This window comes from Pseudopodoces humilis, chromosome 14 (assembly GCF_049639895.1).
Source record: "Pseudopodoces humilis isolate 2021_Gansu_Grassland_sample_001 chromosome 14, ASM4963989v1, whole genome shotgun sequence".
Classification (NCBI taxonomy): domain Eukaryota; kingdom Metazoa; phylum Chordata; class Aves; order Passeriformes; family Paridae; genus Pseudopodoces; species Pseudopodoces humilis.
The window spans coordinates 13441565-13457863 of record NC_142213.1 but is presented as its reverse complement, the minus strand read 5'-3'; the positions used below and the strand labels follow the sequence as shown (position 1 = coordinate 13457863).

The following is a 16299-nucleotide window of genomic DNA, read 5'->3' as shown; positions in this document are numbered from 1 at the left end:
CAAATATTAACTTTGCATCTAGAAGGAAGCTCGTGCAATACTGTTGATTACTATCACATATAAACCAGAAAAATATTTAGATATCCAATACATTCACAGGAAAAGAAAGAGAAGCATGAAATAACAGAAACCCTAACTAATTTTCCTACAGGCCAAAATGCCACAGTATCTTAAAAAAACATTTTGGACGTTTAAATAATTATTTCAAGTAGGGTCCTTGCTGTACTTGGTACTGAAATTTGCACTGAGGTCTGGGCTCTGCTGCACACAGGTTATGCTACAAGAGGCTCTCTGAAGTGTGCAATTGAAATAGCAGGGGATGTGTGTTTGCTCCCCAGCTGGGGCAGGCTGGGTGACCCTCACAGCCGTTCTGTCTGCACCGTAACCTCTCCGCAGCAGCTCCCTGGCTCCATCTCACACTGCAGAGCTGACCTCCCACCTTCACTGCTGAGTCAATCCTCCCTCTGCTGAGTCCTCGTTGCAAGGTGAGATCCTGGGGAGCAGTAACTCATCATCCCCCTGGTAATGCTGTTTCTACGTATCTTGGGACTCTGTCTCAAACTGAGACAAAGTGGCACAGCTGCCAACACCAGACATAACTCACCCAATGTCACCATGCTAGAACTTGCCCCAGCTCCCTCAGCCTTTCCTCAGCAGAGAGATCAGCTCAGCTCCATTCCCTTCACAATCTCAGTCACCCTTGGCTGGCCCTGCTCCAGGAGCTCCAGGTCTCTCTGGTACTGAGGAGTCCAGAGCTGGGCACAGCACTCCAAGTGATCCTCACCAGGGCTGAGTAGAGGGGCAGGGTCACCTCCCTGACCTGCTCCAGTGCTCTTCCTAAAGCCCTCCAGGATCCCATAGGTCACAAGGACACAGCCTGCTGTCCACCAGGACGCCCAGGCCCCTTTCAGAGCTGCCCCAACCTGTGCTGGTGGTGTTCCTGCCAGGGCACAGGACCTTGCACTGCCGTTCTCTGCAGCAGCTTAAAGACAATTACATTCAGCAACATTCCTGTTTTGCACTGAACTCCCTCCCCCAAACCAGCTTCTCTTTGAAGTCAGTAAATTACTTTGCTCTCTGTTCCTCTCTGTGTACTCCTCCATCTCCTTTTTCCTAACTCTAGGCACATTACATTATACAGACCAAATGGAACCAACACAGCAGAGCAGTTCCAAGGCTGCTCTAATGTCACACTGCACTGGCAAAATGCAAAGGCAGGCTAAGAGAGCAGATAATCTTCTAAAAATAGTGTAGAGGAGCTGGTGCCACACTGCTCCTGTATTAAAGAAACAAGCTGTGATTTCCCACAGGACAACTTAATACAGGTACAGCAACACCACCTCTAGTTCTAGAGCCCTCTGAACCAATTCCACTGGTACCTTATTGCCAGTTGTCCTCCTTTTTATCCTTAAGCCTTCTTAGAAGCTACATGTTTGAAATGTTCATGCATGATTCTGGGATTAAACTCTCTTGCACTGAAACCAAATCAAATCGTTAATATTTACAAGTAATTTTCCATTTTGATCAAGAATGTCAGAGATTTCAAACCAAGCAAAACAAGCACTTCTTTGCAACAGCAGTATAAAAAGGTGATTCAATTTAGACACTAGAAATGACTATTCATAAATTTGTATAGTTCAGAATTACAAGTATTTTCTCCCAAATTTGTGAAAGAAATGTGTAAGAAAAAACAGGTCCTGTCTGGAACAGTGTTCTAGACCAAATCTTAATTCCCAGATGTTACTTGCAACCTACTTTACTTTCTGACTCTTTCTGGTTTGATTATGCAAGTTTTTGACTCCAAGAACATCTCAGAGAGGAAACAAGTAAGAATCTGTGGACTTTATGAATACGTAACAGCCATAGCAAAGAATCCTTGCAAGCGTTTCCTTTGCAAAGGAATGGTGTCCATGACATGTCTCCCACCTCACTGTTACTGCTTTCCATGTCTATTATTACCAAATTCTTAAATATGTAAGAGGTGCAGGAGAGCAGATGGAGCCAACAAATGAATTAATATACGTATGATCAGTAGTGGGGTTACGCAACAATGAAGGCGTATACAGTTCTTTTCTATACTTTTTGTATTACAATACACCAATCATGTTGAAAACTGCAACATTTCTGTTTTGCTTCTGGCTATATCAAGAAAACTCAGCCCCTTTTTCGTACAAGGAATGCCTATCGTATTACATATGCTCAGAAAAAGTCACTTGTCTGCAGATATGCTGCACATTCCTTTGGAAGGCAGTTCAGGTGGTAATTTCAGCTCTAAGAAAGAGAACCTATTCCATAAAGATCTCTAAGTTTAAAAAGCACAGACAAAATATTGAGGGCTGTTCAAATTCTTGTGACTCTAACAACAGCATAGTGAGAGATTTTTCCAACTTGAGACCATTAAATCAACTAATCTGGAGCTCAACAAGCAATTATTTATAGAATAAAAAGGCGATGGTTTCACCAGACAACAGGTGTGTGAAGGGATGCTAAAAACAACAGGAAGGGGGTACCTGTAAAAGCCCTAGGGTAGTTGTAGATTCTCTAGATATACAAATTCAAATATGAAAGAGGAAGAGGAAAAAAGTCCACTTTTCTGCTGCTACTGCCAGGGAAAGAATATTGAGCTAGCTGGAGGGACCACTAGACTAAGCCTGCAGGGCATTTCTTGCATTCTTAATTTCTGACATGATGCAGCAAAGATAAAGAAAATACTCAATAGTTGGGATGGGGAAAGATCTTGATGTCACATTCAGGCAGATTTCCTGAGATGTATGAGATCTATGGCCTAAGTGAATAGATAGAAGTAAAAAACCAATACTGCCTGAGAGGAAACTTTTCTCCTAAACAAATGCAAAGTTAAGTGTGTTCACATTTAAATATACTTTCCTATTTTGGATTTAACAGCCAGTGATTAACATAAATACAACATAAGTAATTAGAATATTCATCAACAAAACTCAACAGCCTGGGAATAGGATAAGGAAACACAGGAAGTTACCCAGCATTTTAGATCTGCAACACTGAAAATCAACTGAGACATATACCAGACACTTAATACAGAAGGTATCTGATAATGCTGCAACACGAACCCACTGTGGATTAGCATTTTACTCACAACCTACGCTAAAATGTAGGCTGGTGAGTGAATTTGGACATTATTTAATTTAACTGGCTTAGTAATAAGATGGTGCTATCCAAGCTCTACTACACCAGATCACCAATTAACATAAATATATATAAAAAATATAACTACTGAATTCAGCATTCATTCTTACAAAAAAAAAAGGAAAGAGATTATTAGAATACATGTTTCTGCCTGTTAAAGGGAAGATATTCAAGTACTGTGCTCCTAGCTCCAATAATCTAAAGCTTGTTACAGAGGAACCACAGCACTTCCATCCATCTTTATTTGATAGGATCAGGGAATTTTGACCATCAACATATGGCCTACTGAAGACTGAAAAATCTCCCACAAAAGCAACATAAAACTTGACTGGCTAGACTGCACTGAGTTTACTTAGTGTATTTAGAACTACCCTGTATCAATGTCCAAGTCACCCCAGACACAGCCACAAACAGTAAAACTGTAATTCGAACACAGCACATCCCATCTTGAGCAAGTTACATTTCTGGCAGTGTTTGTGCAATGTATCTAACTACTACTGTCCACAGTGGCCCATCTCGGGCAGCAAGAGCATGGCATTTGTGCCATGGGGCTTGGGAACCAGAAACCTGCACTGAAGATAAGCAGCTACTGAGAATCCAGCGCCTGGAGAAGAGCAACCAAACTGATCCAAGGGCAGGAGCAAGTCTCCTGTGGAGATGGGCTGGGAGCTGGGGCTGCTCAGTCTGGAGGAAAAACCTTGAGTCCCATCCAGGACATAAAGAGGGGAGGGGCTTTGGACAAGGACATACAGAGATAGGGCAAGGGGAAATAGCCTTAGGCTGAAAGAGAACAGGTTTAGGTTAGAAGTAAGGAAGAAATTCTTCCCTGTCTGGGTTGCGAGGCCCAGCCCAGGTTGCCCAGGGAAGCTGTGGCCGCCCCTTCCCTGGAAGGGTCCAAGGCCAAGCCGCAGAGGGCTTGGAGCAACCTGGGATAGTGGAAGGTGTCTCTGCCCAAGGCAGGGGGTTGGAACAGGATGAGATTTAAGAGACCTTCTAACCCAAACCCTTCTGTGATAATTGCAACAGCTTATCAGTCATCACAAAGGAAATCCATAAAAAAGACAGATTAAAATGCAGGACAGCATTTGAACACCTTAAACATGAAAGCATTTCTACTCCTGCAAATCTTTTTGCTGCAGAAATAAACATATAGGCAGTTTCCAACCACCCACCTCTATACCCAACAGCAGGCCCAAGGCCTAGCTCTGATCCATATCCCACGGTTTTTCTCACAGCTGGTCCTAGACTCCTCTCAACCCAGCCTTCTGCAGCTATACTTCCCTTATTCCACACACCATTAGGCCAGTCCTCATCTAAGAACTTCAAGTCCATCTGAAATGAACATCCTCTTTTTACAGAAATTCATCCAGGGTTTTCTCCTCATCATCAACTAAATTCCCTTCCCTTAGCCTGGATTTCTTGCCCACCTCCTTTATCCTCCTCCTTTCTGTGCACCCACCCCTGTCTTTGGCCCCCTGCTCTCAGCTGAACACCCAAACACTGGCCATAGTCCAGAGGCACAATGGAAGGGAAGGATTCCATAATTCCTGGCTATGGCACGGCCTCTATTGATGCCTGGCTGAGAAAGGCAGCAGGAGCTCATAAGGAAAACAGCAACAACAGTGCCCCAGTAGATATTTCTGAAACCTGTTTCAAGCTGGCTAGTTTCAACGAATCTTTTAATCAACAGTAAATAAAACATACAGTATTACAGTCTCACCCTACTTCCACTGATTTTACTTACTAGAACTAGAAATTGCAATAAAACCTAACTAATACAGAACCTGCTCCAAGTTCACTTCTGATTACCCTTGTTATTTTCTGTCACTTTTGAGTTGTTATAAAAATGCTGCTATTTTTAGATGAAGCATTCATTTCACTAATGACTGATTTGACCTTTCTGTTTAATGTCAGAGGGCTTTATTTCAGAATAAAACCCCTCAGCCTCTGACTGTCTTGAGAAGCCACCAGGGTACAAGCAACATTAAGTTACTGCTTGATTTCACATTTACTTCAGAAGTTTAAGTTCATAAAGGAGGGGGAGAAAGTGCCCTTATTAAAAACACTATCACCATGGACAAGGCAGTACCCAATTAGAACATTTATGTGTACACTCCAAACACGCCTAAAACTGTTTTCATCGATGTGGAAGAACAGGGATGTCTGTGCATGTTCTCTAACCAGGAGTTACTTTTGGAGATGAATGTGCCTGCTTTAACTATATGTAAATAATGTGACTTAAAAATCTCTGCTTTGCAGTGTGTTGACAGAATGGTAATGTAACAACTTATTAAAATCATTAAATGCCCTAAAACCCAAGGACAAATAAAAGATAACTTCCCTCACATTACATACTGAACACCGGTAGGAAAAAAAAAATAATTTAAAACCAAACATAATTTGCATTTTTCAGTTGTAACTACATAATTTTAGTTGTACAATACTTCTAGTATGCACAAACCTAATTTTGTACAGAAAGTTGGATACAGTGAATTTTATATTTATTACATGGAAATAGAAAATAAAATCTTACAAATTTCATGCTTCTGTTCCTAAGTTTTTCATTCAGGCAGAGAAACCCTCTATATGTGGTATTCAGATACATCAAGCTGGCATTAGTACTGTCCTAGAGCAAATGGAATACATCTATGTGAATGTTTGGTGCTAATTAAATGGAACAGTAACTTCCTGCACTGAAAAACTGAAGCAAACTTAAGCAAAAATTCCTCCACTAAAAAACTTAAGCAAAACGTATGTTCCAAACAAACTAATTTGTGTTGGTGAACTTTTAAGAAATGTGCTTATAAGAGATTGTGACTTTATTCTGTTCAAATGGCTCTTTCAAAATTCATTACACATTTACTGGAACTATTTAGTAAAACAGATGATAAACAACGATAAACAACATAACTAAGCACTACAGTCCCTTTCATTATTAAAATTACTGTAGAAGGAATTCCTATGTATTAATTGAAAAGCTCTGCTTAACTGCAGAATTTTAAATTAGATTTATGCTTTGGATTTATGCTGCTGAATACACAGAGCAGGTGGGACTATCCTTTTGGTTGTTAGCACTTCAAACATGAGCTTTCAGTCAGAAAATGCTCTTTATTTTCAGAATATGGGCAGCAACATTGTTTCAAGGAACTGAAAATGATGACCCTCAAGGGTGCTTTCAGAACCCATTTTCACATTATGTTTTCTCAACAAAATGCTATTTGGGGCAAAACCAATTTACTTCTCACCTGTATTAAGTTATTGATTCCCATAAAAATATAATATAACTCCTCAGTATATATAACTATATCAGTATACAATTAAAAATTACAAAAGGAATAGCTTTCAAGGTGCTTCATAATGGCAATTTTAAAGTTAAAACTGCTAAGCAAATAGCAGAGATTACAGTCTCCTTTAGATTAGGAGAAAGAAGTTAAACCTAAAGCTCCTTCTTTTCTCTAATGATCTCTACCCATCCTTTGGTCCTCTCAGTAAGGAAAGCTCTGAGTAAGAGAATTGGCAAAAGCAGACCAGTCCAAGCAGGAGGAAGAGATGCAGCTAATTCCAGCTCTGGTTTGATTTTATGAGCTGGAACTTCCTGTGGCATTGAACACTGGGAAGGAGCAAGTGGAGGAATGGGGGTGACAGGAGATCATTATCACCCAGAGCATTTGTAGTTAGAGATAACAAATATGTAAAGAGTAGAACTAATGAAAAACAAACAAAACTTTACAGACTTGAGTCTTCTGAAATATATCTATCTTTTATGATACATTTTTTGCCTCCATTACTTGCTGTAAACTCAAAGGTAAGTTCTGCTATAAGAGCTAAAACAGTTAAGAAATTTAAAAAATTGTAGCTGTTGAAGGAATGACACAGTGACATGGCTTTACTCAATATTTGTTCTGTGAGAAATGTAAGGGAGAAGGCAGAACCAGAGAGAACAACTTGATTTCAAATATATACACACAACCCCCACACCCCAGGCAAGTTTTAAAATGCCACCAGATACTTTATTTTCCAGCTATTTTAATAGTGAATAAATGCAAATTGACTGCAGAAAATCAGCTCTGGTGGTAATATGAGCTGCAGAGAGACTACCAGCTTCCACAAAGAGGAAGCTCACTGAAAATTTGACCAGAGAATCTGACATTGAGCATTATATTATTTTCAAAATCCAGGTTTAAATGACTACAACAGAAGTATCACCCGTGATTTGAGCAATTGGTTTTCAAGAAGAAAACGATCTACGTTTATACATTTAAACTAAGTGGGAATCAAAAAGAAAACACATTGTGAACGTTCTGGTACATTAGGTTTCTAAATTCCCAAAGCAAAACAACATAAGAAAATTAACCACCAGAAATCAGTAAAGAGACTAGCAATTAGCTTATAGCAAGCTGTTTCTGACTAATGATTTTTCCACTTTAGTTTTCCCAAACCCAAATTTATGATTTTTCTTTCATTTTATAAAAACAGCTCCAGAAATATCTCCAATTATACACACCACGTGCTAGTGTTCAACACGAGATCATTTGTAAAACCAGCACTTTCAAACTGTAGAATCACAGAACCAAGTGACACAGAGTATTTAATACATCAGCTATTTTTCACAGCATTCAAGGATACATTGACAGACATACAGTATGAAGTTACAGTGGGATTCACAGTCCAAGGCAATTTGTCTCATGCATTTGAGCACTTTCAAAGTGCTTGTAGGGCCTGACTTCTTGGTAGAAGACTTATATCTCTGAATGCAAACAAGTTTATGGTTTAATAAGCCTGTTTTTTTCCCCCCAAGTTTAGAAAGCATTATCCTTAAGTGAACATCTGACATTTTAGGATGTTTACAATGAAAGTAACAAAGTTGTCTAATTAGAAAAATAAAATGACACAGCAAAATAACCACTATCCTAAAAATTTCAACTGCAACATTTTTAAGACAGGCCTCTTACTTGAGGATCCTGCTTTAGAAATGCTCACCTGGACTGCTAGCTTTATAAAATACACCTGATGCTAATCTGTTCAGACAAGTCTATTATTATTAGCTACAAGGTTATTTTCTTAAGCTAGTTGTGAAAAAGAGCTAACGACAAGTGTGAATATGAATTACTAAAAACCCAACAGCCCTGCTCTATTGAGGGCCACCACATTTGCCCCTGACCTTGCAGCCCCAGTGCATGTACCAACAGTGATAGTGATGGGAGGCTGCTTGACCAGCCCATTTCCAGCCCCTTCCCAGCTCAGCCACTCTGTGAAGCAGATATTCCTCCCTGGAGCGACACATGCTTGATATGCATGAAAAAGACACTTGAAAATTTGGTATTTAGTTTATCCATTAGGCACATACAGACCCTTTGGTAAAGATTTTATACTGCAAATTTTTGGTTTTTATGAAATTCATTGCCTAACTCAGAATTCCTTACTGAATTAATAATTATAGGGAGTTGAGACTTCTGCATGAGGATGCTTTCTTTAAAAACAGCAGCAGCATTACTCCCTGAAACAGCCCAGTTTATCTCTCACCAAGTAAGATTAGTATTATCTTTGTTGTGGTTAGAGGATTTTTGGATTATAAAATCCTTACACTGTTAGCCTTTCATGAAGCACTGTTAGGGATTAAATGCATCTTTATGAGCAAGTTCTTGTATAATGAAATCATAACAATTCAACCTCATTTCACCCAGAGCATGAGAAGTGTGGCAATTAAAAGCTCTGTTCTGAGTGTTTAATATCAGCAGGTTGAAAACGGGTTAGGCAATAAACTAGCAAAAAGCTTCTCAGCCCAGAGAGGATTTTTTTTTTATGTCAAGCACACTTTAAATCTCCTAAGCTGTTTATAATGATAGAGCTGCCAGAAATAGCCCAGCTAAAAATCATCAAATTGGCTGCATCTGTTACAGAATACAAAGAGCCCCAAAATATTGCAGAATATTTAAAAAACCTTTAAAAATACCTGCAAAAAACCCCACAAAGAACAAGTAAAATGGCATGTCCCGGTGATCTATTTGTAAACAAAAATCACTGCATCCATTTTAGATGCAATTATATCCTTATAATCATTAATAGCAGCATTGCCTGTGAGTAAACAGCCTGAGTATTTCAGTCCAAAAGTCCCACAGCAGCATCAAATCCCATGATTATTAAGTGTTTTGGGCCACATGATTTCAGCGGGCAGATTATTCCCCTGCATCTTGTCAATGCCTCCCCCTTTTAATTAATACAATTCTAATGTGCACCAGGCCCTGTTCTTAATGAGGCTTTGTTCCCACTGAAGAATGGCTGTGTGGGTGAACACTGAGTCACAGGAGCGCTCTCCTCCTCACCAGCTCGCGGGAGCCAAGCAGTGCCAGGCTCCACGGAGAAACACTCCAGTAACCCAGCACTGCCTCTGCCCTGCCTGCCCGAGTGCATCTCCCGCCGCAGTCCCACCAGTACTGCACACACTCACAGCTTTTGTTGTTTTGCCCTTTTTTCCCCTCCTTTTTATCCCCTGACTACTTTGATGACTACCTGTGAGTCACTTGCCCAGCTCTGTACAGACACACAAATTAGAGCAGACGTGATGAGAACACTGCACAGGTATTTTCTGGAAGAGGCACAGTGAGACTCAAGGTACAATTTCATGCTTGGTTAAAGGCAGCCTACAACTGCTGCTACTGAAAGAGGAGTTAACCTTTTCCCTGTGCTTACACTGGCTCTGACAGTCCTGCATGGTGACTTGGATCAACTTAATAATTTCAGTGACAATGAACTGTGCTCCTCAGCAACCCCTGTTCCAAGCAGTTACAAGAGCTGATGTCAGGGAACTGGCAAAAATGTGCAGGCAGGACTAGACAACTGGTGACTTTTCATTTTGGCAGGAAGCACTCTTGGAAAAACACATCAGTCATGAAATATCAGATATACTGGTACTATTTTTCAGCAACATATGTCTTATTCCCAGTTAGTACCATCTTCATAGGGACAGTAAAAAAAAAATTATCATTGCCACCTTAGAAGTAAAACATTACTTTAAAAATAATAATACTGTAATATTTTCTCCAGTTTTCTTGTCAGAATGAATGATTTTCCTTACAATTTTCCCCAGGTTTCTGTAACATAACACTTCCCGCAGCACTAAACATAACACCCTAACATAGTACACCTGAGCCCGAGGTGTCACAGCCTTGCTGCTACAAGCAAATAAAAGTCAGGATCTTTATGGGAAGAGCTTCACAGGAGCTTCTACTCACATCTTGAGATATAAAAATAGATGTGAATCTATAAAAGCTCCCAGCACTACCCACACAAAGATCCTGACTCTCATTTCTATTTAATAGAGGCGCTTCCACATAGCAGCAGCACTAACTAGAACTCTTGGAACATTCTTTAGTCTGGCAGTTGTCAAAACCTTGAAAAATTGATCAATCTGTGACTGATCACTGTAAGAATCTTCTTACCTTCACTCACCTCTGAGTTTAGATTTCAATGTACTCAACTTAAAATGCTACCAGGAATCCTCTATGCTGCTAAAACAAAATTCCAAAAAGCTTCTAGAGCTAAGTGTGTTAGAACTGGTTATTACATGACACTGATTATGGTAAGCAACCATATATTTAATTTTCCAGTTGGAATTTCCACTTGACAGCTTCACATAGCAATGTGCCAGAACTGAATATTAAGGTTTGACTGCATGCTAAAGCAATTAACTTAATCCCCAACATTTATAATCATCTTAATTAAATTTATGGACTCATTCCCATGCAACTAAACTGGAAAAAGATAAGCTCTCTTTCCAAAATTACCATATATGAGTTGATGTACATTGCACATCTAGCAGAAGATAAAGCACTTCAGAATTAATTTAGTGCGTGAAGAAATTAAGTTTATCACAATATTTAAATGTGCTTAGAAATATGAGCCAGGTATGTAAGTGATAAATAGATTCATCATGGTAACTGAATTGCATTGACAAAATAAAGGAAGAACACAGTTCTATACTACAAAATAAAATGAAGTCATAATGAAATCCTGAAAAAAAATTTTAAGTCCAGTCTTAAAAACATTCTGTTGAATCAGACTACCCAACTATTTGCAGACTCATGATGAAAAACTCCAGCCCTGATGCAGTTGCCATGAATACTACAGCACAGCATTGTGAAGAGCAGGAAACAACACTTTAAGGGTGAACACAGCATCATTCAGAACAAGCAGTAGTTATGATTATCATCAAGAAGTAGAAATTGCTATTAGGATATTTATTTTCAAAGTTGGTTTTTTTAAAACCCAGAATTTTCAAATTGTAGACATTAAAATTAAGTAATTAAAAAAACCCAAATCAGACGTAGCAAAATCATATAATTACTGAAAGAAGTTGCAACACATGACATTGACACTTAGTGATAATTATTTTTAGGATGGTATTTAACACTTCTATGACTTACCAGCAGTGAAATCATTATTTAAATCTATAAAGGCATGAGAGTGTGGTATATACATTTTACTTTGAGTTTCCAGTGCAGGATGCCATGACAAGTTCCTACAGACAAGAATAAAAATACATTTTATCAATGTGTAAGGATGTTAATCATGTTAATATAGCTTCAAAAAACAGTGAAACTTTAAATAAAATGGGATAGAAAGCTTGTTCTCCCAATGCTAAGATAAAATTCCTACTGAATTTACAATATACTAAGTAACTCCAGTAATTGCTTGCAAGGTTCTGTGAAGGATGATTCATAGCACAGGGCTTCAGTTCTATTTTATTAATTTTCTAAAGCAACTTTTTTTGCACAGAACAGTGCCACTACCCACAAAGTTATAGTTAGTGCCAAGGCTCCAACTGTACTGCAGATCCTGAGACACTGATCCCTGTCCTTCCCAGTCTCCTCAAGCAGCTTTACTTGTGCAAGTACTTCTGGAATCTACTTTCTGATTAATAAATATGAGCAGAAGTAGCACATGCTGTTAGAGCAGCTCATGCCTGCTGCATGGAAATACATTTTATTTCAGCTCACCTAAAAATCAACACATGAATTAAACTTTCACATTATGATGGACTACTAGCTGATTATGTAATTTCCCAAGCAGGTGATGTTTTTATTTATTTATTTATTTATAAATACATATGCCCTGCTGGCTTCTATTCTAAAAATGGCTGAACTTCCAGCAAACCTCCCTATTAGCAGTGATTTGCAGTGCAACAAATCCTATTGAAGTCTTTATTTTCCTTGATTAATCTTATGGTAAGAAAATAAACAATATTTTGATTACTTTCCAGAGATCATAACTAAGTCTTAGAAATGTTAAAATGCATCACATAATTGTAAAGAAATGTTAAAATGCATCACATAATTGTAAAGAAATAATTAAGTATTTTCTCTAGGTTTTTCTATGCACTCAGTCTTGAAGACTGCCAATGAAATTACCCATACAGCTCTAGAATAAATCTTAAAACATTTTGGATTAAAATAGAAAAGTGCTTTTCTAAGCAGATGACAAAGCTGTTTTCCATGAACAAGACATGGCTTATGCTATTACCTATAGCACTCAGTCTTATTTTGAGATATAATAAGTAAGTTTATTTGTATCTTAAAGTTCCTGAATAATTTCTTCAACAAAATGAAACAAATCTTTCCCACTTTTCCATTTCTTCATAAGCGCATACTATCTATTTTATATATAATCATTGCAAAGTGTTCAGAAACATCCTTGTGAATCTGAAATCTGTTTCATAAGCCACCAGTACAAATATGGTGATACAATTCAAGTTGGGATTAATGAACAAAACCACACTGCCAAGAAGGGCATAGCTTCCACTGACACACTCAAATGTTATTTATCCTAGGAAAGGAAAAGAGCCAGTTAGGAACTACAAGTATAGGGTTTCTTTATTTTCAAAGGACAGATGTAAAGTTCTTTGGCATCCTGCCCAATACTAGAGACATTGCTACTCTATATTTTTTGGTAACAGATTGGTTCTTCTGAGGCAGTAGAGACACAATCTTTTGTCATGCTTTGATTTCAGCATTCATATCCAAAACAGTTAAAAACAATCCTTTGCACAGTCCTTGTTAAGCATTTAAGTATGCCATTATTTTTACTCCAGTATTTGATAACTGGTCCCATTCTAGAAATTTCAGGGCTAGCAGAAATTTTAATAATGAAACTTAGTCCCCTTTGCTGCAATTTTATCTCATAAGGCTTCAGTCAACTTCTATCTGCCTAAGAATGGCCTGAGGCACTCCTTAACACAAAGGATGTGATACAGACATCACTTGTATGCATACTTGCATTGTTACTTAGTCATCTCTGCTTTATGTCACTTCATAAATGTCTTCCCCTATATTTTCCTTAATATATATTAATACCCTTACATCCTGCACGTCCTGTACTTTTGATTTCCTATGGTCCAATCTTCCCATTACAAATGATTTCTCAGACAGATGGGAGTGTTATTTTTTTAAGTTTACCCCAAACACTTGCAGATTTTTTTTTCTGCCATCCCTTTAACTAGAAGATCTGTTTCAGTAGTTCTCGCATCATCAACCTGAAAGCAGCTTTTGTACCACACAAGTTCTGTAACACAGATTATAATACTGAATATCAAAAGTGTATTAAGCAAATGACACTAAAGCTTCTTGGAACCAATTGTTCCTATTTCTGATGTCTATTATCAGTGGCTCCATTTTCTCAGCTATCATGGAATGTCTACTTGACCTATAAAATAACACTTTAAAGATCAGATGAAGAGTGTCACTGAATGTTTGCCACGGACAGAAAGAAGACTCACATCTGCACAGAAGAGTCAAACATAAATCCTACACTTTAATGGGAAGTGGATGCACAATGCCCAAGTTACTGAAGCCATGCTGACCCTCGAGCCCTCAGCTTACCTGCCTAGCAGGATCTGCGGCTTGTTCGAGTCACTCGTGACACCAAACACATCAGGAATCAAGTCTCCATTAAAGCTGAAAATGGAACACAATGTCAGCACCACCTCAGCCACTACAGGAGTTCAAGCCACCTGCTCTTAAACTAATCTGTACTTGTACATTTTCCCACCGAGCCATGAAGAACTCTCAGCTGTGAGTCCGCTCTGAATTTTGGTTCGTGTCTTAGCTGCTGGTAGCAGGAAAGATCTATCAGTGTTTCACACTCTGCCTGTGCTTTGGCTTTCCAGATCTACTTCCCCTCCACTTTTGTTCAGCATTTCACACACAGGCAAGAACACCCTGAAAGGGATATTTGCTCATTTTGGTAAGCCAGTAAGGTTTTTGCTCTACAAAATTCACTGAGAAATGAATGGGATTTTTTTTCTGAATACTCAAGAGTACTGAAATGAAAGAAATTAAAAGATCATGTAGTTACTATTGCCAAGATAATATACGAGAATTGTAAAGGTAACTATTTTGGTTCATCATCTTTTGTTAGACCAGCTGACATTACACAAACCACCCTGCTCTTAAAAGATAAAGAGCATGTGTTTCAAATTTTAGCATTAAAATATATTTAAGTTGCTCTTAGTCACCACTATAAATGTGGTTTTCTTAAAAAGTAGGTCATACTTACTCCATTACTAGAGGCTCATCATGAAAAGTCTTATTTAACACAGTTTTATGGTTAAGATCTGAAAACAGAAAACATTAACTTGACTCAGTTACCAATGTATTCTGACATTTGCATTTTCAACTAAGACATAATTCTTCTATTCATTTAAAACAACCAGTTTCACGATTAACAAAATAACCACCACTGAATATAAAGAACTAAATAGCTTCTGGAGATTTTGCAGGAAAGGTGAGCTGCAATTAAAATACTGAAGGCTCCACTAAACTTCTGAACAAATTATTCTAAATAGATCTTCGTGAAACCTATTTCTGTGTTGGACTGCAATCACAGATACAGGAAAACTGAAACAGTTGGGATGAACATAGGCTAAAAGTTTAATATTGTATGTTAGACTTCTGTTTAAGCTTTTGTCCCTGTAAAAAACATTCTTATACACACTGAGTATTTGAAATAATCAACAAAGGTATACTTTCTAAATGGGAAGTGAGGATTAAATTCCAATCAGGTTATCACCTTAGACTTCACTTTTACTTGTAATTCAAACTCCTTGACAGATTATTCCATTTCCCTCCTCTCTCCACAATGTTTCTCTTTATGATTCCCCGTTTCATACAGCAGTCCCCTCCTACTGACTTGCCTGTCACACTTCCATTACCCACGGAGACATCCCATTCCTCGCCAGAGGCCTCAGCACATAACAACCACTACCTGAATTTTTAACCTCTCACTCTTCCTCCAGGCCCCATATGCTCATTTGCGTTTCCCCCAACACTTGGGTTTTTTTCTGGAACAAAACAGAGTAACTTAATCCAAGTCCTCATATTCTTCCCAATACTAGAGATACCTGCTATTCCCTTAATATTTAATTCATTGCACATTTCCTGATTGCTTGTTTCAGCTCTGATTAAAGCTAGAAGCAATGGTGTCTGAGCCAAACTTGCCTCACCTGCAACTACGCCTTAACACAGTTCCTTACAATAGTGATTATTCTTCAGTAGCTTTTGTAGATTAAAGAGTATTTTCTTTTGCTTGTCTGCCCTTGTTCAAATCTTAAATTCTTCCCCAAACCCTTTCCTAGCAAAGTCAACAGAAAACAGAAGAGACCCCAAGAGCTCACACAATCCATGACTCCACCCAAAGACAGAATCAGCTATACCTTGAACACTGCTAAGAGACTTCTGAAAACTTAATTCTAAAGGTCTTGAAAACTTTCAGCAACAGAGACTCTAGAAACCTTTCATCAAGTACCCACTTTAGTGTGTCACTATCTTTAAAGAGTGTCATTTAACATAGATATAATATTACTGCTGGTAGGTTGAGGTATGCTGTTTTGAAAATTGATGCACTAAAGTTCATACCAGGTTCCCTGTGCATTTTAAACTGAAGATAAATCTTCTGAGATAGTCTTTGTGAAGCTGACATGCATGATGGGGAAGCCATGAGAAGCAGCTCTTCAGTTAATAGGTACTGCCAAATTAGAATAATGTTTGGTTATATCTGTTGCATAATATACTGCAAGCATTGTTCTCTTTCATTAATTATTGAACACAGTTTAATGGCACGATAATATATGGGTGTGAAGCT

At 38.3% G+C, this 16299-nt stretch overlaps 1 protein-coding gene across 2 annotated transcripts in view; it reads right to left on the bottom strand.

Annotated features, from left to right (window-relative positions):
- Positions 1-16299, bottom strand: part of ITFG1 (integrin alpha FG-GAP repeat containing 1) — a 71673-nt gene that overhangs the window by 50117 nt on the left and 5257 nt on the right. For both annotated transcript variants that reach the window (XM_014255550.2, XM_088062346.1), the window contains exons 4-6: positions 14716-14773; positions 14040-14114; positions 11589-11683 (exon numbers count right to left, since the gene is read on the bottom strand). In XM_014255550.2, coding sequence (XP_014111025.2) covers positions 11589-11683; positions 14040-14114; positions 14716-14773 — 228 coding nt within the window. The remainder of the gene's footprint in view (positions 1-11588; positions 11684-14039; positions 14115-14715; positions 14774-16299) is intronic.